This window comes from Arachis stenosperma, chromosome 4, assembly GCF_014773155.1.
Source record: "Arachis stenosperma cultivar V10309 chromosome 4, arast.V10309.gnm1.PFL2, whole genome shotgun sequence".
Taxonomy (NCBI): Eukaryota; Viridiplantae; Streptophyta; class Magnoliopsida; order Fabales; family Fabaceae; genus Arachis; species Arachis stenosperma.
This window is the reverse complement of record NC_080380.1, coordinates 148,361,354-148,385,490: the sequence shown is the minus strand read 5'-3', so window position 1 is coordinate 148,385,490 and position 24,137 is coordinate 148,361,354. Positions and strand designations below refer to the sequence as shown.

General features: G+C 25.6%; 1 protein-coding gene across 1 annotated transcript; it reads left to right on the top strand.

Moving 5' to 3' along the window:
* Window positions 1-10,714: 10,714 nt before the first annotated feature.
* Window positions 10,715-22,802, top strand: LOC130973750 (protein LAX PANICLE 2). The gene is made up of 4 exons (XM_057898403.1): window positions 10,715-12,048; window positions 12,417-12,467; window positions 12,676-12,748; window positions 22,315-22,802. Exons 1-4 carry the CDS (start codon window positions 11,066-11,068, stop codon window positions 22,498-22,500), a joined length of 1,293 nt encoding a protein of 430 aa, XP_057754386.1. The 5' UTR covers window positions 10,715-11,065; the 3' UTR covers window positions 22,501-22,802.
* Window positions 22,803-24,137: the final 1,335 nt, after the last annotated feature.

Here is a 24,137-nt window from a genome sequence, read left to right as displayed (position 1 = left end):
ATTAATAACATTATTGAAAGATATTTTCTAACAAGTTTTGCTTTTGATAGACTACAAGATCTAAAACTAATAATAACTGAACAGTTAACAGAAGATTTCCCTCACTCTATATCTTATCCTAATAATTTTCTCAATTTCTACATACATATAGGTTGGGATAGATTATGGTAATTAATCTCTTAAATAAAAGACAAAACTTAATTAGTTGATAAATTTTATATTTACATATTTTCACGAGAAAAATAAAATAAAAAAATAAAATAAAATTCATCAACAACTTTATAAATATATATTCCACATGTAGTAGTAGTATCACATCATAATTGCTGAAACATGCATGCATGAAATGATACCACTATAGATACTATACAACATGACAATGCAAATGCTAACATGCAAAAAAGAAGTATCAATTTTGAAGAAGCACTTGTTGACCAAACAAAATGCATGCTTGCTTGGTAGTGGATTATTGGAAGTACTATATATATAGCATAATGTATGGTACCATAGCCTTAAATTAATTCACATGGCACTCCTATATATATAAATTAAAGCTAAGGTTGAAAAGTGGACCGTGCACACGAATCTGACAAAAACATAAACCCCCATAAGCCATGCAATATTCTCTTTTATTTTTTCTCTCATCTCGGTTCTCACAAAAACTTACAGTTATCCCCCACACTCTCACATGCATGGCCTGACATTGCCACTCATTATAACACATGCACATGCAAACACACCATTACACTAAACAAATCATTTTTTTAAATAAAAAAATATTTGAACGTGTCGTAGAATATTTATGGTAAAAACTTAAGTGCAGTTGATTTTACGTAAAGTTGATAACTAAGAGTCGTTAGATAATTTGACTGATTTCACTAAATTTTTATCTAACGACTTTTAACTATCAACTTTACGTGAAGTCGACTGTACATGAATTTTCACCAATATTTATAGCAATTTCTTTTATTTAAGATATTTATAAGTTAGTATATAAAAACTTTAAAAATTAAATAATCAAAAATACTTTCAAAATAAATATTAGATGGCATGGCCTATTTACATTCCACTTGAGAAGTTGTTGGAAAACTTTTTTTGATAGCAATTTTTGTCACAACATGTCGTAATATTCTTTTAACTGCAAAAAAGAAAAATGTTTAGGTGTTTTGAGAGTAAATCAATATTTTTATTCTTATAAATTTTATTGATTTCTACATCAGCATTATAAGTCTCATGTAATTCATTTTTCAAAAAATTTAAGTTAATATGAAGAGACATATAAAAAATTATATTTTTAACATATTTTTTAAAGTAATATAGTCTCTTTTTGAATTTATTTAAATTTTTATATATTCCATTATTTTTCTTAATTGATTTGTGCTAAATTTTTTTGAGTCTAATAATGATCGAATTATAAATTTTTTGATGATAAATATTTTAATAATATGTCATAAAATTACTTTTTTCAAAAATTAAACCAACAGAAAAAAGTATATAAATAGTTATATCTTTAATAATAAGTTTATTATTTTTTTTTTCAATTTTAAACCTAAAATAAAATCTTACATCCTAAATTCTAAATCTTAAATTTTAAACTTTAAATCCTAAAAGTATAATAAATTCTAAAATAAAAAATAATATTAATATGACAAATAAATGACACAAAATAAAAATATTCATTTACTTTTACAACACAAGAAATTTTCTAAAACAAAAAAAAAAACAAAAATACAACATAAGAAATTTTCTAAAAACAAAAAATATATATATATTGAGGGTCTGCCGCTGGCCAATGGATTGCTGTATGTACAAGGCGGGGTTCAAACTCCTGACATTTGCTTAAGCGGACGAGTGAGCTGCTAACTCGACCAACCCAAGTTGGTTAGGTAAAAGTATTATATTATTTCTGGTAGTGATTCCTTTTCTCTCTCCCTCTTTTTTTCTCTTTTACTATCACTACATCTTCTCTTGGTTTAAAGGCAATGCATCATCCAAAAAAGCAAACAAACAAAACCCTTCTCCTTTTTCCTTTCATGGTTTGATCAATATAGTCTAGAGTCAATGTTGAGTACTATACAATGCAAGCAAGAAAAAAAAATAAAATAAAATGAAATAAACAAGGCTAATAAATAATAATACATGGTAGTTAGAGTGTTATGTGATGATAAATTAAATTAGGCCTCATTCTCTTGTCTTATATATGGATACATAAATTGGTGATGATGATGGTATTGATGATGCCATCATGACGATACATATTAAAACAAATTAAACAAAAAAAATTCAATAATATATATTAAAATACAAAAAAATATATAAAAAAAATAGAAAGGGAGAGAGAGACTTATCTGTGTTTAGTTGGGCACTCATATAAGAATGAAGAAGAGTGGGAAAAAGACAGCATAGCGTATAGCTAAGCTAACGCACTTTCTCTTAATGGGAACATGTACATTGCTAAAGCTATCATTGTTCTTGGTCCCCTTCCCTTAGTACCATGCTAAAATCAAAAATCAAAATCAAAATCACACCATAGCCCTTGGAATCTATATATTGTTACCAATTACTAAAAGTCATGCTAGCCACCCCATGCATGATTATTACGTATACACACAACCACAATAATATTCCTACAAATTTTCCTTAATTATCCTTTCTATACTCTTTGGACACCACTTTCATAAAGACATTAAAAATGTCTTTTTTTTTAAATGTTTATATGTATCATGATATTATTGGTCATCTTTATTAAATCGGTTAATAATTTATTTTTTAATAAACTATAATAAAATCGGTTTATTATAGCAACAATAATAAACATAATTGTACGTATTATAATTATTAGACTCAATTTGATCCAATCGATTTACACAATCTAAACCGAATCATGTTTAAATTTTTTATAAAAAGATAAATATATCCCTAATTTAAAAAAAACCAAAAAAATATGATCCAATGGGTTATATAAATTAGTCAGTTAACAATTGGGTTTATTGTTATTGTTATAAAAAAATCTTTTTTATTCTAATTTGTTAAGAAATTCAAAAATAACCGATTCATTAATACGTCCAATAATAATGCAACACATAAGTGTCTTTATAAAAAGACGTTTTACGCATCTTTATTTAAAAGCGGTTAATTATAAATAAATATAAAAAATTAATTTTTAGTTAGTCAATATTAATTAATTTTTTTATGATAAAATTATTCTTTAATCTTTATTCTTTTTTAAAAGTTTAATAATTTAAAATTTAAAATAAAAAATTTAGGATAATTTAAAATTTTAAAATTTAAGATTTAAAATTTAAAATTAAAATAAAAAATTGAATTTTATTAACCGAATTAATAGAAAGTTTTAATAGAATTTTATTAATCGAATTAATTACTAATCAATATCTTATTAGTTTTGTTAAACATATTTTCATTTTATAAGTATTAAATTAGTATTAATTTATTATGATTAATTTTGTCAGTAATTAAATTTTTTAAAACTACAAATAATAATTTATTCAATTATATAATTTACTTTTTTAGTTCTTAATTAATTTTATAATAACACTGTTGTAAGGATTGATGATGGAATTCATGGTTAATTAAAATATTATATAATTGAAGCATTAAGTCTAAGACCGTAATTTGAAACAAATTAATTAAAGTGACACATGGACGAACCTCATTATGGAAAATAGAAAAAAGGAGAGATAGAAAAAAGAAAAGGGAAAGGGAGAAGAAGAAGAAGAAGAAAAACACAAAAAGACAAACTCTTAATCTGGAGTTGTTTTCAGCGCCAACTTTATACCAATAAACTTGTGAATTGTGATTGGTTGTGAGACTATTATTTTTAAATAACACTACTTATTACGTCTAACTTGGTTTCGTTCACACTTAATATATATATTATAAGATTTGTGCTTATAAATGAAATAATATACTCTTATGATTGCTATCAAGAATTTTAGTTGACAAAGTAGCGATTCTCGCCTCTCCTTTTTTTTTTCCCCTTTATCTAATTAATTAAATTATCACACCCGTTATTTATTTTATTTATATATATCCACATTTTGTGCGAGATCATTTTCATGCACGAATAATTTTATACCTATGAGATTTTTTTTATCAAGAATGATACTATATAAACAATCAGAATAGACAACTATGCAAAAAATATTAAAATATAAAAAGAAAGATGTGAATTATACGCGTTAAAATTCAGACTAATTTATAGGTGTTTGTATCGTACAGTACACTTTGGATCGGTTTAAAAAAAATTAATTAAATCCAAAATATATACATAATTTATTGCGGCTCGATTTATTTAACTTTTTATATTTTATTATTAAAAATAAAAATAATTTTAGATTGAAAAATAATAAATAAATTTTATTTTACATTCACAAAATACTTCAAAATAATAATGTGTACATGAATAAGATAAAAGTTAACAACAAATTAAACATATTATAAATAAAAATTAAATTTAAATAAAAAATAAAAATTTTATACAAATTGCATAATTTAAATTTGAATTAGATCAATTTTAAAAAATAGACCTAAAAATTTGATTTATTCATGTAATTTTTTTAAAATGAAAACCAATCAAATTCAAATAAGTACAATTTTAATTGATTTTAATAATTTCATCTAGATGGATTTGAATTTTAACCCCCTATTATTATATGTATTATATATGATAAAAACTTACATATAATTATTTTTATATGAAATTGTTAATTAAAAATTATTAAATAATAATTTAATTAAATATTTTAAATTTTTTAATAATTATCAACTAATAATTTTATATAAAAATAATTACATGTAAATTTCTATCATGGTATATATTTTGCATGAATCTTGAGGATGAAATGTTAGGGTAGAAAGATATCAGCATCATAGAAGGAGAGAGCGTCCCTTTGATTCCAATCCATGCACTGTCACGCCTCTCATCTCTTTTGGTTTCTTGCTGCCTTTATAAGCGCATCACACATTATATCTTCTTTTCTCTATTTGGCAAACCCATTTTCTTTATAGGAAAAATTAGGTTACAACATCTCACACCTTATGTATCACATATACATTGGTTTTTTACGGTATCTTTTAATTTCACATGTCAAAGATTAATTTGTCGCAATACTAAACTTCATTTAAAGATTTATTATTGGCCAATAAATTACTATATGCACAAATCGATATTCGAACCCATAATACTTACTTAAGCGCAGACTAATAAACTAACTACTGAATCAACCTAACTTTAGTTATCGTGAATAGTATTATCATTCTATAAGTTTATGTTTGGTGCAAGTAAATTAAAATAGACCTCCAATTATAATTGATTGGTTATGTACACTAAACATATAAATTAAATCATTAGAAAGAGGAAACTTGGAAAAACTCTACTCTTTCTATTCATATCTTTGAAAATAACATGCTCAACTTATTTCACAAACCCAGTATAATATATATAAGTTCCTAAGTTACTTTTTTTAAACCCTTGGAAATTAATGTTGAAAGGCCCTTTTTACTAGTTGTCTTTTTCAACATTCAAATTGAGATTCTCTTCTACAAATTTGCAACTTGCTTATTACCTCTAGTCCACTACACATCCTAATTATGCTAATTCCTAATTAAGTTATATTTAAATAAAGTTAGATGGTTAATTGAAAATGTTATTTTCATATGAATTATAATATAATATCAAAGTCTATATAATTAAAAGATTTTGAGTTTAATTTTTATTATCTTCAAAAGAAAAATATTCAACATAAGACAAACTAAAAAAAAGGTCTTTATACAATTACGTTTTAAGCCTAAAAATATCTTTCATAAAACAATGTATTAAAGATATAATGATCATGTAACTCCATTATATCCACTTAAACTTTTAAAATAAGTTATGTTTGCCAAATAATGCACCTACTTGTACATATACAAGTTAATTGTGAAGTCATTCAACAAAGACATGTATGTGTATTATTGTTTTGTTTTCACTTTTCATCATTCATAGTCATTTTTTATATCCATATATAATATTGCTCCATTAATTGGTTGAGCCTATCTCAATTATGTTTTCCTCTTTCTTTCTTTTTTTTTTTATTTCCAAACAAAAATAATGAAGAACTGGAAATCCCTCGGAATGAATGTGTATGTAGGAATATGTAATATGTTGCATGAGATAGTTTATGTTAGGAAATTGGTTGATTGACCATTCTTTGAAAGTCATGTATGGTTTCTTTCGAATTAAAGCTGCTTTCCTTGCATGTTTGATGGGCTGGAAAGAAGAGGGCCAGCTTTTCAGCAAGACAGGGCAGCCAAGGGTCTCCATCTCCCTCTTCTCCATCATAATTATTTTTTTGCGTCAAACCAACTCGGGTCGGTCGAGTACTCAGCTTACTCATTCGCTTAAATAAGTGTTAGGATTCGAACAGCAACTTATTAATCAGCAATAGACTTTATAAATATAATTCAGATCCGCGACAAATTAGTCCTTAACTTATCGAATTGAAAAATACCGTATAAAAAAATTATTTTCTCCATCAATCTTTCAACAATATCATCCACTTATAACATATCAACTACTACAACTACGTGTATATATATATATATATATATAGTACTCCATTCAACACTCATATATATCTTAGCTAGTAATAGTATAGTTAGGAGTTTTAATTTGCCTTTTTAATTATTTAGTAAAATTTAAATAAATAAAAAATTGTTTATTTTTAAAGTATAAAAAATTAAATTTTTATTTTAAAATTAGAAAAGAATTAAATTTCCCAATTATTTTTCATATGTAGTATATCTAAATTAAAGACCATTTCTCAATTCTCATCATCTTGGTTCTAGCTAGTAAATAATAATAAGTCCCTTCCACAATGAAGAGAAACTAAAAATAAATAAATAAATAGAGCGAGATTATACATATTCTTTATTTTGACACAAAATTATACTAATCTTTTTAGAACTTTGATAAAATTCAATCGAACTTCTTTTTATTTGTGTAAGTGACTTTTTTTTATAAGAAAATTAATTAATGTTATAATAGTGTTATATATATTTCAAAATACAGGGATAACATGTTAATTGCCTAAATTTTAAGAGAATTAATTATTTTAAATATAATGGACTAGTGGAGAATTAATTCGAATTTCACCAATTTGTTAAAGAAAATCACTTTTATTGATATCATATAGATTAGGATTGGATAATTGTAAATTTTAAATTAAACTAAAAATAACACAAAAAATTAATTTAAATTAATCTAATAATTAATAATTTTTTGACGAATTAATTTTTAATTTATCAAATTAAAAAATATAAAAAAAACAAAAAGAAGAATGGTACAAATAGATGGAAGAGGGTGGGAGGCACATGGTTGTTACAAGAGAATGTCTTAGAAATAAATTAAAAGCCCACGTCGCTATGTTTTTTTTCGATCCCTCGTTTTGTGTGGAAGACACCATCATCATCATGCATGCCAAAACGAAAGTCCTATCCCCATTTATTTCTTTATAATTGGCCTCTCTTAATAATAATGAATTAATGACTTGTGTTGTGTGTCTCTAATGTCCTTATTATATATGCCACACCCCCTTTTTTTAATATTTATTATTATTGTAACATCTCTTTGTACCTTTTTTGCTATTTTATGTCATTCTTGACAGATAGGTCATCATTCCCCTCCCACTATTTTAATTAGATTATTAGTCCCTATATATATTATCTTTTTTTTAGAAAAAAAAGTAGGCTGATTTTTTTGTGTGGAACAAATTTTGGTGTTTTTTTTGAAAAATGGGATTATTTGATGTAATTACAGATGTGTGAATTTTGTAGAAGATAAGTCAACACGTGGGGGCGTGTTGCAATACATGGGGGATGTGTTGGACACATGGCAGTGTTCTGGCCAATACGTGAGGAGCGTGTTGGACACGTGTCAACATATTGGCCAACACATGGGGGCGTGTTACATCACGTGGAGAGCGTGTTGAATGATTTCCACAGTACTGTAATACACTTCAAATATCAATATTCAATCAAAATACCATCATTTTTTTCATATTAAAAATAATTTCTAAAAAAAGTAATTCTTTTTACTTTTTAGTTTTATTGAAAATTATTTAATTTTTAATAAATATAAAAAAATTTATTTGTTTTTGAGAAGGTGGAAGTATCATTCTCCTCTTTTAATTCACATTCCCAAGTGCAACAAAACACACACATAACAACAAAATACCCAAAAAATTGCACTTTGTTTTGATCTCTCTTAGTGTTGATTGTTTAATCACTACTTTTTAGTATTTCAATACCTTTTTTATTAAACAATAATTATGTGTAACCATTTTGCATGATCACTCCAGATTCATTAATACTATATGATCTATAGCAGCTTGTGTTATAGTATTTTTAATATGGTGAAAATTCGGGTCAAGTCAACTTTATGTGAAGTTGATAGTTAAGAATTGTTAAATGATTTGATTGATTTGACTAAATTTTTATTTAATAATTTTTCGTTATTAACTTCATATGAAGTTGATTGCACCTGAATTTTTATTTTTAATTACTAATAAATTAATTAAGAAAAAAATCTTAAACGGCCCTTGACAACTTCAAAAGACAACGAGACCTTGACAAAAAAAATATCCAACCCGATTCCTGAACCTTATTTTTATAGAATTATTAGTTCTTAAGCCAAAAAAAATTAATGTTTTTTTTTGTATAGAGACTCATCAATCCTAAAACAAATATCAGAGATCGACTTAAATATTTTTTTTTTGGTCAAAAATCTCATAGTCCTTTCGAAATAATTTTTAGGAGTCGGATTAGGTATTTACTCATTAATTAAAGGATGGGCAATATATATATATATATGAACCTATACTATTAAATATATAGTACTTAATAATTACATATATAGTATTATAGACACTAATTATGTTTTGGTATTGCTGCCATGCCACTCTCTTTAAAACCCTAAGACAAGAAAAAAAAAGGGGGTTTGTGTATGTAAGAGTCACTGTAAAAGTAAACTTTTTGAGAACATTTTGAAAAGTTGAATTATTCAAAAAAGCATGCAGTTGAATGTTCAGAAGGATTAGGTCCATTATATTGATTAGGATGATCACTTTGAAAATATCAACACAAAGATAGAAGAGTTCAGACCATGAAACCAACATGCAAATATGCTACAACATCACTAGCAACAAAATATGATCTCAAAAGAGAACACAACACAATAAGTTTCAAGCAGCCCCTTTTTTCTTTTTGTCTTTTTTTTTTTTTCATTTGTCTTTTAGTTAGAAAACATATATATACACTCACTTTCTAAGACAAACCTAAAGAGAAGTGTTACATAAACTAATCAAAAGGATCAAACAAAAACACTAAAAAAATATATATACTAGAGATTTATTTCGTCTTAGCCGAATTTTGAGACAAATTTTAACTGTTTTTGGCAAAAAAAATAAAGAAAAAAAAATTCATCAATTTAACATCAAAATATTCATACTAATTAACAATAAATTTAGGGGAAAAAACTAGAATTCATTTATATTATATTCTATGTATAAGTATACAATTACTTCATCCAGTTTTATTTATGACATATTTTTTGAAAATTTTATTTTATTTTAAATTTATCTATAATTAATTCAAAATCTTTGTATTTTTATTTTGTCTCCAATAATATACATATTTTTTGTAAATTATTTATAAATATGTCGATAAATATTTATTGGATAAAAAAGTATATATGTTTAATTAAGTGTTGAAGGATTCCCTAATATAAACTCACTTATTTTTTTTAAAAAGTTATTATTCATTCATTGTAAATATATATGAGGAATAAATAATTCTAGTTAAAAATGAGGTTTTTTTGGGGGGTGAGGTTTTGTTTAGTAATTAGGTTAAGCAAGAAGAAGATTAGGGCTAAAAAGGAACTTTTAAGAAAAAAGTGGAGTGAGAGAGGCTTGCAGTCATTTTGTCCTCGGAACATGGCCCAAAACTGTTTCCTCACTTTCCTGTCCACCCCTCTCTCCTAATTATTTAATTTAATTTAATTTAATAGGCCTCTTCCTTTCTTTTCAATTTTCATAATAAAAAAAACCACAAAAGTATAATTACTCTTAATTAGCATATATATGATCATTCAGAAAATATAAAGTAAACTAAATTAAAAATAATAGATGATTAAAAATATTTGAAAAATTTTTATAATAACTTTTAGTATTTTTTTATCATTATTTCACTAACATAAATATTAAATTATCTTTAATAAATAAATTTTAATAATTTATAAATACAAATTCTAAAAAATATAGGTGCAAACTATATTAATTTATATGTACAAAATTCTGATAAATTTAAGTATAAACTATATATTTTTGTATGCAAAATATTTATAAATATGAATATAAATTATTGTTAATTAACCTAATATTTACTGATTATATAATATTATTATAAATATTTTTCTTCTAACATTTTTCATTAAAAAATTGATAAATTTAGAAATACTAAATTAAATTCCAATAATATGAGCTTAATTCAAATCAGTATTGTTAATTAAAGAACTGACATGACATGAGTACATAAATTCTAAAGTTTGCAAGAATAATAATATTAAAAGGAATCTGATGTATGTATATGTATATGTGTATGTGTATATATAAAAAATTGAGGTGACAGAGAGAGCACCATGTTTGCTTCTCTTATTTTTCTCTCTCTCTTAATATCATCAGATAGATATATCTGCAAAAAAAATAGTTGAATTCCTTGCCATCACAACCTTCCAAACAAACAAAATTAATCAAAACTGAGATTTTTTACAACAATTATACTTCTTCTTCTTCTCTTTCTCTTTAGAATCAAAACAAAACCCAACCCCTTATATATATTTATTATATCTATATATGTATGTACATGGCTTCCATGTTATTATTAACAATCATCATCATCATCAATCATCATGAAAATCATCATCATCATAAACCTCTTCTATCATAAAGCAGTCTCTATTATTCTTCTTCTTCCAGAACCTTCTTGTTTGATCCATGGATTATGAGATGTTATGTTATTCAATATGACCATGGTTCCTTCTCAAAACAACAACAACTATGCTTTCTTCTACACTGCTATGAACCAAGTTGAAGGATATAACAGTAATTACACTAATTGCTTATTAGGATCTGATTTTCTTCTGAGGAATCACATGGCAGAGGATCTGTCAAGAGCCACCACCAGCAACAACAACCACCATGAAGCTGAAGAAGAAGAAGAAGCTGAACCAGGTTCAACTTCAAAGGGAGAAAGAGAACAAGAACATGAACATGGAGAAGAAGAAGAAGAATCAGGAATCAACAACAATAATAGCAGTAACTGGCTTCAATTGAGCATAGGTTTTCATCATCATGATCATGATGCAGCAACAACAACAAAACAAGACCATCATCACCATCTTGAAGAAGAAGCAGCTTCAACAATGGCTGCAGCTACAGCAGGTTCATCAGCAGGATCATCATCATCATCACTTGTAGAGCTAGAGTTATTACCAGGTCGCCATTTCAATTGGGCTTCATCATCTTCTTATTCTTCTTATTCAAGGCCAGTGATGTTTCCTTTTTCTTCTTCTTCTTCTTTCTTCTATGAACAACAACATCAAACATCTATGTCTTTGTCCATGTCTATGTCCATGGCATGTGGACCCAACATGAGTGCTCCAACAACAACCTTTGCAACTCATCAACAACAAGACATGATGCTAATGAATTGGGCATCATCGTTTTCTTCACATCCTCTCATGCCTCCTTTTCTTTCTTCTTCTTCTTCGTCTTTGTCGTCTTTATCACAATCTTGTTCTTCTTCTTCTTTGAGGCCTTCTTATTTTCCAACCACTACTCCCTTTCATCATCACTTCCCTCCTCCTCCTCATCAATTTGATGTGGCTGGACCAAGCAGCTCTCAAGATTTCACTTCTTCTACAGTTAGAGTTGTTGATCCTCCAAGAAGACCTCATTCTGGAATTTGGTTCATGCTTCAAGCTCAACAAAACCAGTAAGCTCTATCTATCTATCTCTAATCATAATTAATTAAACTAATTAATCGTGAAAGCTAATGTGCAGTCGACTACGTGAAGTTGATAACTGAGACTCGTTAGATAAAAATTTAATCAAATCAGTCAAATCATTTAATGGCTTTCAGTTATCAACTTCACATGTAAATTTGACTGTACTTAAGTTTTCATTTAAATTAATTAATTCATTCCCATTATTAGTATTGTTCTACTTTTCTTACAGTTTTCAATGCCCTCTTTTTTCTTCTTAATTTTGTTTCATTTATTAGCAATGTGCCTTGTAATTAAGTGCAATTAATTAACTTTAATCATGTTTTTTTCTTTTGGTGTTAATTGATTTGCAATGCAGAGTTAGAGAACCATTTTTACCTCAAATAGCTAAGAGCTACCTTAGAATCAAGTAAGTAATTAATGTTTTTCTTTTTCTTTTTCTTTTTCTCTGCACTTATATATTATAGCTAGCTTGATGAACAGCAATAAGGCTCTTTTTTCATGTCAGTGTGCTATCAATATTTTCTCATGATGATTTGATTTTGTGTATTTTGAAGAAAGAAAGAAAGAGAGAGAGTTTTCATCATTTCATTTTGACTTTCATTTAATTATTTCAGAGATGGAAGGATGACAGTTCGGTTGCTAATGAAATATCTAGTTAGCAAACTCAGGCTCCAAATGGAATCAGAGGTACTATTACTACTTTTCTTAATTAATTTAAATCATTTGTTTAATCTATCTTCTAATATAATTAATGCATTTTAACTTCATCTTAGCTCTTGTTCTATCTTAATTATCCATCTTTTTATTTGTTGTATGCTACCTAAATATTGTTATTATTAGCATCATCTAACCATATTAAGAAAATAGAAAAGTAAAAAATAAAAAATAAAAATAAATCAAGTTACATACGACAATCCGAAAAGCAAAATGGGGTTAATCTTTTTTTTTTTTCATTGTAAGTACCCTTAAGTACATCAAATTGGGGAAAGCCTTTAGGGACATGAAAGTTACATAAGAACTAAAATAGATTTATTATTTATCTCTATGGTGATGGATACACATATAGAGATATATAATAAGATGATGTTCCTTCTTCACATAAATCTTTTATTGAATTAAAAAAAAAATTGAAAATTGTGTAGGTAAAATGTACATTTCTAAATGGTCACATTCAATTTCTGTTTTTTATTTTATTTGCATTATTATATGACACTCATACTCATATGTCATGGAAATTGGGAAACATGATTTTGATTAGATTAGAGTAGACATGGGTTCAATCTTCTATATTCTAGTAAATTAAATCCAAATCCATCCAAGACCAATAATCCACATAGGATCCTAAGTAGAAACTTCTATTTGGTTAGTTTTATGTTTTTAAGTTTGGTGGTGATGAGTGGAATTTGGATATTATAAGTTAGGTGTATGTTAACTATTAAAAAAAAAAAAGAAAGAAACTCAATTAAAGATAATAATAATAATAATTACTAATTACTTCAAGGGAAAAAAAATATGTGTGTGTACTCCATTATTATTATTATTAGTTCTTTTTCACTTCTTCTAGATCAAAGTTATAATTTCACATGAGGAAGCTATATTTATATACTTGATGATATTGATAATTGGGTTAGTTTCACTCATTTCAAATTATAATACTCTATATACGATCGAGTAGTTTATCATTCCTATGACCTACCACTGATTTTTGCATGAAAGTAACCTTTCGGTGGCATGCACCATCATGTATGTGAAGAAAAAAATTTGATAGAAATTGCTAAAATAAGATGGAACTAAACTTATATAGAATTAACCCTAATTAGTTTTTTTATATACCTTTGTTTTTGTTTGTTTCTCTATATGAAAATTAAGCATGTTTTAATTATAAAAAAGGAACTAAATTGTGAATTAGTAGTTGATCATTGAAATGCATGTTATATATGAGTGTTCCATTCACAATATTGTTAACAAACCAATGTAGTTAATCTAAAAATAAATTGTATTATGATTTTTCTAATCTTCCTTTTTCAAATTTTACTAACTTAATCAATAGTATTAAGAATTTTTCTTGTACATTATGTATAGTAATCAGCTCATAGATATACTAATCAATAACCCTAGTGTAATTTTCTTCAATAATCTCTAATAATCTTTGCATTGTGCATGAGTAATGATACATAATCAAAATTCTAAAGTATAGCTAGGACACTAATGTTGTGTATTTGGCTGAAGTATTGAAAACTCGAGTGGAATTAACAAAGTCAAACCTGTTAAATTATTTAACGAGTCTCAACTATCAATTTCGTATGAAGTGAACTGCACTCGAGTTTCTATATATATAGTAATTATTAAATATGTGCACGAGGCCATGCATTAAGTGATATTATTATGGTGTGCACATTATAGTGTGTGCCCCATAACATACTTCATGCACACTTCATCATCCAACACACCACTACTAGTTGCTTCCTAATAATTACTGGAAAAAGGTTTTGAATCCTTAGAAGAAGAAACCATGTAACATATGTATATATATGGAATATATTAAAATTATTCATACATTCCTTTAATACATATATATACATATATAAAATGATTAGATACTCACCCAACTATGTGTCTCATTTGTACTTTGCTATATGATACCAAATACCGTACTTACATACATCACCCACTTTGGAAACATTTATGAACCACTCTTGAATGTGAATAAGTATATATTAAAATTTTCACATTTTTAAAGATATATAAAAAATTTAATAATCTTTATAAATAGTTGTTATTTTAACATCTTTGATGGATATGATAAATAGGGGTAGTCCAAAGCTTTTTTTTTCAGAATTTTTTAAATCCAGATTTCACTTATTATTACATGATATCCCTTATCAAGCTATTAGTATATGAAATTGATCAAAAATACCATTTTTGAAGGAAAAAAAAAACTTTTTTTCTTAGGAATGCATGTTTGTCTTTAGAGTGACTTGTTTTATTAAACTTTTACACTCTTATAAGAATATTATGAATTAAACTTTTATCTTCATTATTTAATTTAAATTCCAAATCTAATGATATAATTAACATCTATAGCATTTGCTAGTTAGTGTTCCTTCTCCTCCCCGCAAAGTTTTGTTAAAAGTCTTAGAAACTCTAATTATATGCTTTGATCATTCTCGGTAACATTATTATCTCTTTTTGTTTTTTCCTCCAACTATTTTGCTAATTTTCAGCATAAGTCTTAATAAGTAATTAAGTTTCCAATGAGTGCTGAAAAGTATTTTAATACGTGTATATAGTTTTTTAACCTATATATGTTTTATGTTCTATAATTTTTCTTTCTCCAAATACTTTTAAAAAATACATTGATTGATGAGTGGATTGGTTCTTTTTTTTTTTACTGACCATATTAGCTAAATTACTATGATTTGGGTTTTCACCGTTAATAAGATATTTAATTTTCCAAAAAGATTATTTTTTTGTTCTATGGTGGTCAATGTTGCTTGAAAATGAGTCACAATGTTGAGTAGTTGAGTACCTATTGTGTTTGGATTTTTCATTAAAAGAAGTGTTATGCACAAAACAACAAATTAAACCTAATAATAAGCTAAAATATTTGAAATATTATTCAATTAATTTTAAAGTTTTCTTGTTATAAATTTCTTTATATAAAAAAAGAATCGAAAAAAAATGTTAAAAATATAATCATTTATATTATTTTTTTCTATCTGTTTAAATATTTGAGATCAGTAGTATCATGATCAACAAAAAAGAAAAACAGCTATCAATTAAACCTAATTGTTTAGTTGAATTTGTTAGTGAAGAACCCAAAATGTTAGATATACGTTTATGGTTTGCATTACCAAACAATATCTAAAAATATATATCACGTTAGCTAGGTTACAGGACATACACACACATGCAATAGTCGACATTCCATTATTATATATTCTCTTAGAATTTCATGCAAGTTATTCTTTTTCATTCTGGTCAACCCTCCATGTTTTTCTCTTCATTTATTTATAGATCCCAAATCCTCCATTTTATTATTTTTCTTTTTCTTTTTAATTAACCTTCTAACTTCCAACTCATGTTCTCATTAAGATGAGATTAAGACAACAACATTATCTATTTTCTTCATTTCTACCATAAAATGTATATTATTAAAATAATATGACATATAGATGATTGGTCTCTAGATTAATATATATATTATTTATAAATTTAGGATATTAACTAATTTGAGAAATGAATAATGAGAGGCATCAACTAAGTATTATTAACTTGAGAGTGAAAACTCAAGTACATTTGATTTAACGTAAAATTGATAACTGAGAGTCGTTAGATGATTTGATTGATTTGACTAAATTTTTATTTAACGGCTTTCAGTTATCAATTTCACATAAAGTCGACTGCATCTAAATTTTCACCTAACTTGAGAACCTGTTTTAAAAAGGAATAATTCACAACTTACAACAAATTAAACTTCTAGGAAAATACTTAATTTAGCCGTATTATTTCATGGCATCAAATAATTAAACTAAAACTTCATTTGTATTTATGTATTTATTCATTTACATGTTTATATGTTAATTACTATTCTGATGAGAGTAATCCATTTTATTTTAGTTAGAATGTGTGAGGCACTCAACATTATTCCTATCTAATTTATTTTTATTAGGCCTTAGTAATAATAATAATAATAATAATAATAATAATAATAATAATAATAATAATAATAATAATAATAATAATAATGTGAAGTCAACCTAGGACCACTCGGTTATACACATCATCACCAGCCATAAATTAAAATAAGAATAGGGCTAGCTGGTTATTAGGGAAAATCTCATACATATAATTTGGAATAAGAAACTCAATGATTGAGTTTAATAGGTATTATAAATTTGCCCTAATAACATATTCTCTAGGTAGGTAGATATACTTAGGTTAATCTTTACTTGCATGCTTTAATTTTTTAATTAGTTTTATTCAAAATAATAAATTTAGGGCTACAATTTGTTTTCCCTTAGGTATTAGGAGGTTCAATATTAATAAGTCAAAGATGGTGATATTTTTCAGGTATTAAGAGTATTATTGTTGGATCTAATTATAAAAACGGTAACTAAATAAACTAACCATTTTAATCTTAAATCTTAAATATGTTAAGCAAAATATTCTAAATAATTTAATTAGAAAGCCAACCTTTTTAGTTAATAATTTTTTAATTTTAAATCCTAAATCCTCTATAAAAAATTAGTTTTATAAAATAATTAACTGATTAAAAATTGGTTTTAATAATAATTATATTCTAAAATAAGACATGTAAACATAGGGTTTAATTTGGAAAATATATATATAACCTGTTTTGTTATATATTGACAATATGAACATGGATAATAGATAGTCTAGGGAATAATGAATACAAGAAATCAAAAAGATGTCTTTCATGGTGGAAGATATGTGTATCCCTAACTTTTGTTTTAAATTTTGATTTGTTTTCCATTTCCTTATTATTGCTTTTTCTAATTTATAAAGAGTGCATTGACTTTAAGATGTAAAATCACATGTTCCAACTTGGATATATATCTATGATATATCTTTATCTTGGCCTACTTAATTGACAGCACTACTCATATTCTCTATATTCATACAAAAAGGTTGAAAGATATATAATAATATAAGAAAAATTTTAAGGGTATCAAAAATATCGGTATTTCAGTTATTTTAATTATTTATTTTAATTAATATATATTATATATATTTTTTTATAATTCAGATCACGGTTAAAACAATTGGAACACTGGTATTTTCAATACACTTAAAATTTTTCTAATAATATATATGTTTTGATAATTGTTTATTTAACTAATTTTAATTAATTAATTATTAACTCAAACTAACACCATATCCTAGGGCTTTGAAAATCACACGTGGACCCTGTCATTCTCACCACACTTCCATATATACCCATTTTTGCATGCTCTTTCATTCTCTCACCTTTTCGTCACGCTTTCGCTTGTTTTTCCCCACACTTTTCATGTAGGTCCCTTCCATTCCCATTTTTTTCTATGATCCTTTTTTATTTTATTTTTTTTTTGTATGGAATATTTAATTTTGGATTAATTAAAAAGCTCCATCAAAATGTTAAGTGCAGCACTCTCATAAAAAGGGAGAATTCCATTATTATAAATAGGTAGCGTCCATCCTCCACCAACCACAGTTTATGAAACTACATGATGTGATGATTCTCTATAATAACAACAAAATCCAAATCTAATTTTAGTACTATCCACGATTGAAAACTAAGCAATTTCTATAATTTTTTTTTTTATTTTTAGGTAGTATATATTATACCCCAACTAACATGGTTGTTCAAATTATATATATATATATATCTTATGTTTGAGTTTTGTGAATAATAATGAAAAAAAATTAATTAGGAGAATTAATCTTATCATAATGTGAATATGAAGCAATTTTTAATTAGTTTGAATGGAATTATTAGTAGTATTATTATTGTATATATTATAACTCACATCATGTAATTTTCTAGGGCTAATATTAAATTTGTTGTAGATAAACTTGATTAAGAGTTTGACATAATAAGAAATATTTTGTGGCTGAGGTAAGGAGGCGTCTAGTTTGAGTAGAGGAATTATATATACTTTCATACCAAGAAAGTGAAAAAATATCTCATCACAATCTAAATAAAAAAACATTAAAGTTGGTGAGTGATATGCATGCACCATTATAAAAAAAAAAAACACGTTAATTGTTAATTAATTAACATGGTTTAGGAGGGTAGAGAGAGTTAACCTTTTTATTTATTTATTTGTTTGTTGGTAGAAACTCAGATGTAATTAATTTCATATGAAGTTGATATTTAAGAGTCGTTAAATGATAATTTAGTTAAATTTATCAAATTATTTAACGACTCTCAACTATCAATTTCACATGAAGTTAACTGTATCTGAATTTTCACGTTGTTTGTTTGTTTGACATGACTTATATAGAACTAGTTTATAGTTAGTTGATGCTGAAAATAAAATAAAAATAGAAAGAAAATAAAAAGGGCAATAATTTCATGTAGTAATGTTGACGCTCGCATGCATTAGGGTTTGGGTGGCGCAACGTGATAAAGACGTGCATGATGATCCATGAAAATTTTTAGTAATATAAACGCGTAGTGATTAGGTCCCTTCGAACAAGAGAAAATATATATAATACAACTTATTATTTTATATATATCTCATATTAAAATTATGATTATTAATATTAATATTAATATTATGATTATGATAGTCTCTATATGGTGTCTTAGCCTATTCTTCGCCGTGGTTCATGGATCCATTATTTCCATCATATTTTATTCTACGTTCTTGTTTTTGTATGTTTTCTCAATTTTTTTTAGCATAATTTTTAAATATACATCTCTCCCATATCTAAAAACATTGGATACTTTTATACACCTGATGAAATAATTAAAGAGTTGAATAATAATTATATATTGATACAAAAAAATGATAATGAAAATAGGCATGGTGGTTGAATTAAAATAAAAAAATAAAACAATAGATAGTGGTGAATACTGAATAGAGTGAATTTAAATTTTGTCTCTTTTCAATAATATCTTAGTAAAATTTAGGGTAAATTATATTTTTTGTTTTTGAAGTTTGACAAAAGTTTTAAAAATATTTTTAAATTTTATTTTATTTTAATTTTGTCCCAAAAGTTTTCAATTTGCATTAAATATATCTTCGACGGCTAAATTGTCAAAAAATTTAAGACCAAATTAACAATAATGCATAAAAATTATGCTTGAGGGTTGTTCTTATGAAATTGTTGTTGAATTGGTCTTAAATTTTTTAAAAAATTAACCGTCAAAGATATATTTAATGCAAATAAAAATTTTTTAAGATAAAATTAAAATAAAATAAAATTTAGGAATATTTTTAATGGTTTTATTCATTATAGCTATAGTATGATACATTAATACTTATTGATGTAGGATAATACTACTTTATGATAATAATATAAATACTAGTACTATATGAATATGAAAATGTATTTAATTAAATAGAATAGGAAAAAAAAAAAACATTGAAGTCCAAGGGATGATGATTATGGCTTAGGAGCAAAGTCTTGTGGGACCCTATAATGATTAAAGAGGGAGCAGTTTTTAAGATCGTGGGTTGGGTGGCCATTTCCACGATTACCCGCTGCCCAAATATGCGTGCATGCTTCATTTAATAAACTAAATTAAAATTATAGAACAAAATAATTTGCTTTTCTTTTTTTCTTTTTTGTTTTCTCTAACATTAATTAATATGAAAATAAATAGGGGGAAGTGGATCAATCTTATGCGTAAAGTAGAAGTTACAAAGATTGTATGCATTGGTTAGTAGGCCCTAGACGTAAGCCACTGACAAAGCATGACTTCATCCTGATTTCATATTTTCATTTCAATTCTTGCTTAAAAATAATAAAAAAAAGAAATTTTGTCTTAATTTAATTTACTAATCTGCATAACATCACTGTATGTATGTTCCATGCTTTGTTTTAATAAGGATTAATTATTCGGTTAGTTTTTATATTTTATTAAATTTTTAATTAAATTTTTATATTTTTTAATTGAATTTTTATATTTTATTTATTTTTATAATTAAATTATTTTTAAGTGTAAAAATTATTAGAATTAATTAAATTTTTTTTATAAATTAAAGGTATTTATAATTAAAAATATAATTAAATTTTTTATTACATATTTTTAAGAGAAATATTTTATTAATTTTAACATTTTTTATATAAAAAATACATAATTAAAAAATTAAAAATAATATAGTAACTTAATTAAAAAAATATATGAAAATCTACCTGAGTATTTGATAAAATTATATGAACTAATAGAATAATTAACTTTTATGTAATTATTTTTATTTTTAGAGAATGTAGAGTTTAGAAATTAAAATTTGTAATTTAGAATTTAAATAAAATTTATAGCTAAAGAAAATTGTGTGTATCTGAGTATTATTAATTCGTTTCTGCATACACAATACATTGAATGTATGTATGTATGAGAAGAAATTGATAAGATTACTATTATACGTAACATGATGATACCAATTCAAGTTAATGAACTAAAATAAAAATAAAAATCCTACAGTTGTTTCTATATATTCCTTGCTTTCCTTATTCACAAAATGTTGATTATGAAATCATCATAATATGCTATATAAGTTTTGTATATCTAATTATTTATTATTCAATAGTAATGTAGAGTCTTTACTTTGAAGTGAACTAAAGCTAGCGTCCCCTCGCGTAAAGAGAGATACATAGATATCAATAATACTGAGATTATAAGAAAAGTAATCATAACAATGATTCTGGAATTGTATATATGAAAATCATGAAATTGAAAAAGAGTGATAGAGGAATGATATAAAAGTATATATATGCTAATTATAACTATCATTTCTTACACTCACGTAGTCAAGTTAATGTGTATAGGTAATAAGTTCAATCATAGCTAATTATAATATGAATTTTATTTATTTAATTAATTATAAACTTTGTATATATTATTGTGTATTCTAGTATGTTGCAATATTGATGGCACATTTTTAATTATTTCTAATAACATTACTCTTACTAATGTTTTAATAGTGTGATATTATATTAAAGTTAAAATTTTTTAATGTTTAATTATTCTATTAGTTTTTATAGTTTTATCAAATATTTAATTAAATTTTTTTATTTTTTAATTATATCTTTGTATTGCTTTTAATTTTTTAATTAAGTTCTTTTTATGTCAAAATATTAAAATTAACTGAATATTTCTCTTAAAATACATGTAGTCAAAGATTTAATTAAATTTTTAATTATGAATACATTTAATTTGTGAAAGACTATTCAGTTAACTCTAATACTTTTTACACTGAAAATGACTTAATTATAAAATTAAAAGCAGCACATAAACTTAATTGAAAATAAAAAAATATAAAAATTTAATTATAAATTTAATAAAATTATAAAGATTAACAGAATAATTAAACTTTTTTTAAGTGAATAAAAATACTAAAAGAGTTGTTATAACAAAGATTTTTTTTTTTTTTTTTTATCTATTTCTATATATACTTAAACATAACAAAACATATGACATGTGATGTGTGTGCATATGGTAGAATTGAAGATGAAAATGATTATGAATAAAGTGTGGAATGAATAATGATTCAATGAATGAATTGGTATTATTATTGCAGATAGAGATAACATGCAGAGGACAGAAACTTTTACCATTCTTAACGTTGCAGCATGTGAGGGATAACATTTGGACTCAGAGGGACACTACCAACACAACAACAACAACAACATCAACACCTTTGCTTTCAGATTCATCAACCACAGATCATGTCATGGTTCTCCATTACAGTAGAACCAATGCTTAATCACAACTCATCACTTTAATTTTATTGTATCCTTGTTATTAACTTATCTAAACCATTTCTTTTCTTTTTTTACTTGTTCTTTTAATTTTTACTTTTCCAATTTTTCTATTCTAATGGGTTTTGATTATTTTTTTTTTTTGCTTCCTTTTTAAAAAAAAAATTCCCCCCTTATTGATGACATGAATTAGGGTTTTGGGGTGGCAAGTACTATTATTGTTGCCCATAAAATTTTTATTCTCATATATATATTATGAGGTGGGTGGGGAATTATTACCATCATCATCAACTGTATTATCAACAACAAAAACTTATTAATCTAATTTGATCCACTAACCACTATTTTCCCACTTTTAGTTTGTTTTTATTCTAATTTAAGTATTGTTGTGTCCAGCTAAATGCATGTCATATCAATGCTTTTATTTGGATACATGCATGTGTTTTTATTAGTAACATCTAACGTGGGTACAGTTCCTTTTCTAAATTTGTACTTAACAAATTTTAATTCAACTTATATAAAGTTCAACTTTATTTGGTGCAAGTGCAAAAACACATGACATATCCATATAGCTTCTTCTATGTTAAGCATAATATCTCTGAATTTTTCAGTTTTTTTTTTTTTTTTTTTTTTCGCTGCAATATACGACAAAACCCGCAAAAGAGTAAAGCAAAGAGTCAAGTCTATATAAGTTAAAGGAAGACTATGCTAAAACATAAAAGTGGTAGAAGTGAGTATATGAAAGCAAACATCAGGGTTCAGTTATTTCTTCCCCCCAAAATTAATGGTAGTGAAAGATTTTTCCTTTTATGTTTTGGGCCATACGTGGGTTTTTTCATAGATAGAATAATAGGATGATTATGGACTTTCTTCTTGGTCAACGAGAAGAACTTTTTTTTTTGGTCAGGAATGATAAGAACTTATGAGCTAAGAAAAATGATTTTGAGCAGGCCAGCAATTTGCCAATTCAAAATATAAACAAGAGTCCAGGCCCAAAAAGAGCAGAAAGAAACTTCATAGGCCCATATCATCTTAAACCATAGCTAGTGATTTCCTTTGTATAGTGAATGAATATACCCTATTTGAGCTTTTGAGTAGACAAATTAATGGTGTTTATAGTGTGCTGAATTCAAAATATATAACACATCATTAATGTAATTACCTTCGCAAAGTTTGAATAAAGTTGTAATTATTTAGAGCGAGTTTTAGAGTTAAGTAACATCACATATGAGAAAAAGAAAGAAAACTAAGAACTACGGGGACCTCCATTTAAAAGCACACAAGAGCCTAATGTGAAAATAATGCAGATCAAACTCACCGACATTATGCAGAAAATTAACTATGCCTGAGAAAATGGCTATCTAAGTCACAAGCATAGTCAACTATAAATAAAACCATCAAATTCATCCAAAGTATATATAGTGTACATGAGGCAAATTGATGACAATCATCGTATTATTTCAACTTAAAATTCATCCAACGTTGCAAAAATATGAATAAAAAGACCTCAACTATAAATAAAATCCAAACCTCATACAAAGAAAATTAAATGACTAATCACTTTCTATCATACCCAAGATTCACAAGTACATAAAAAGCATGTATCAGTAGCTTTGATTGTGGATTCTCAACATGATTATCA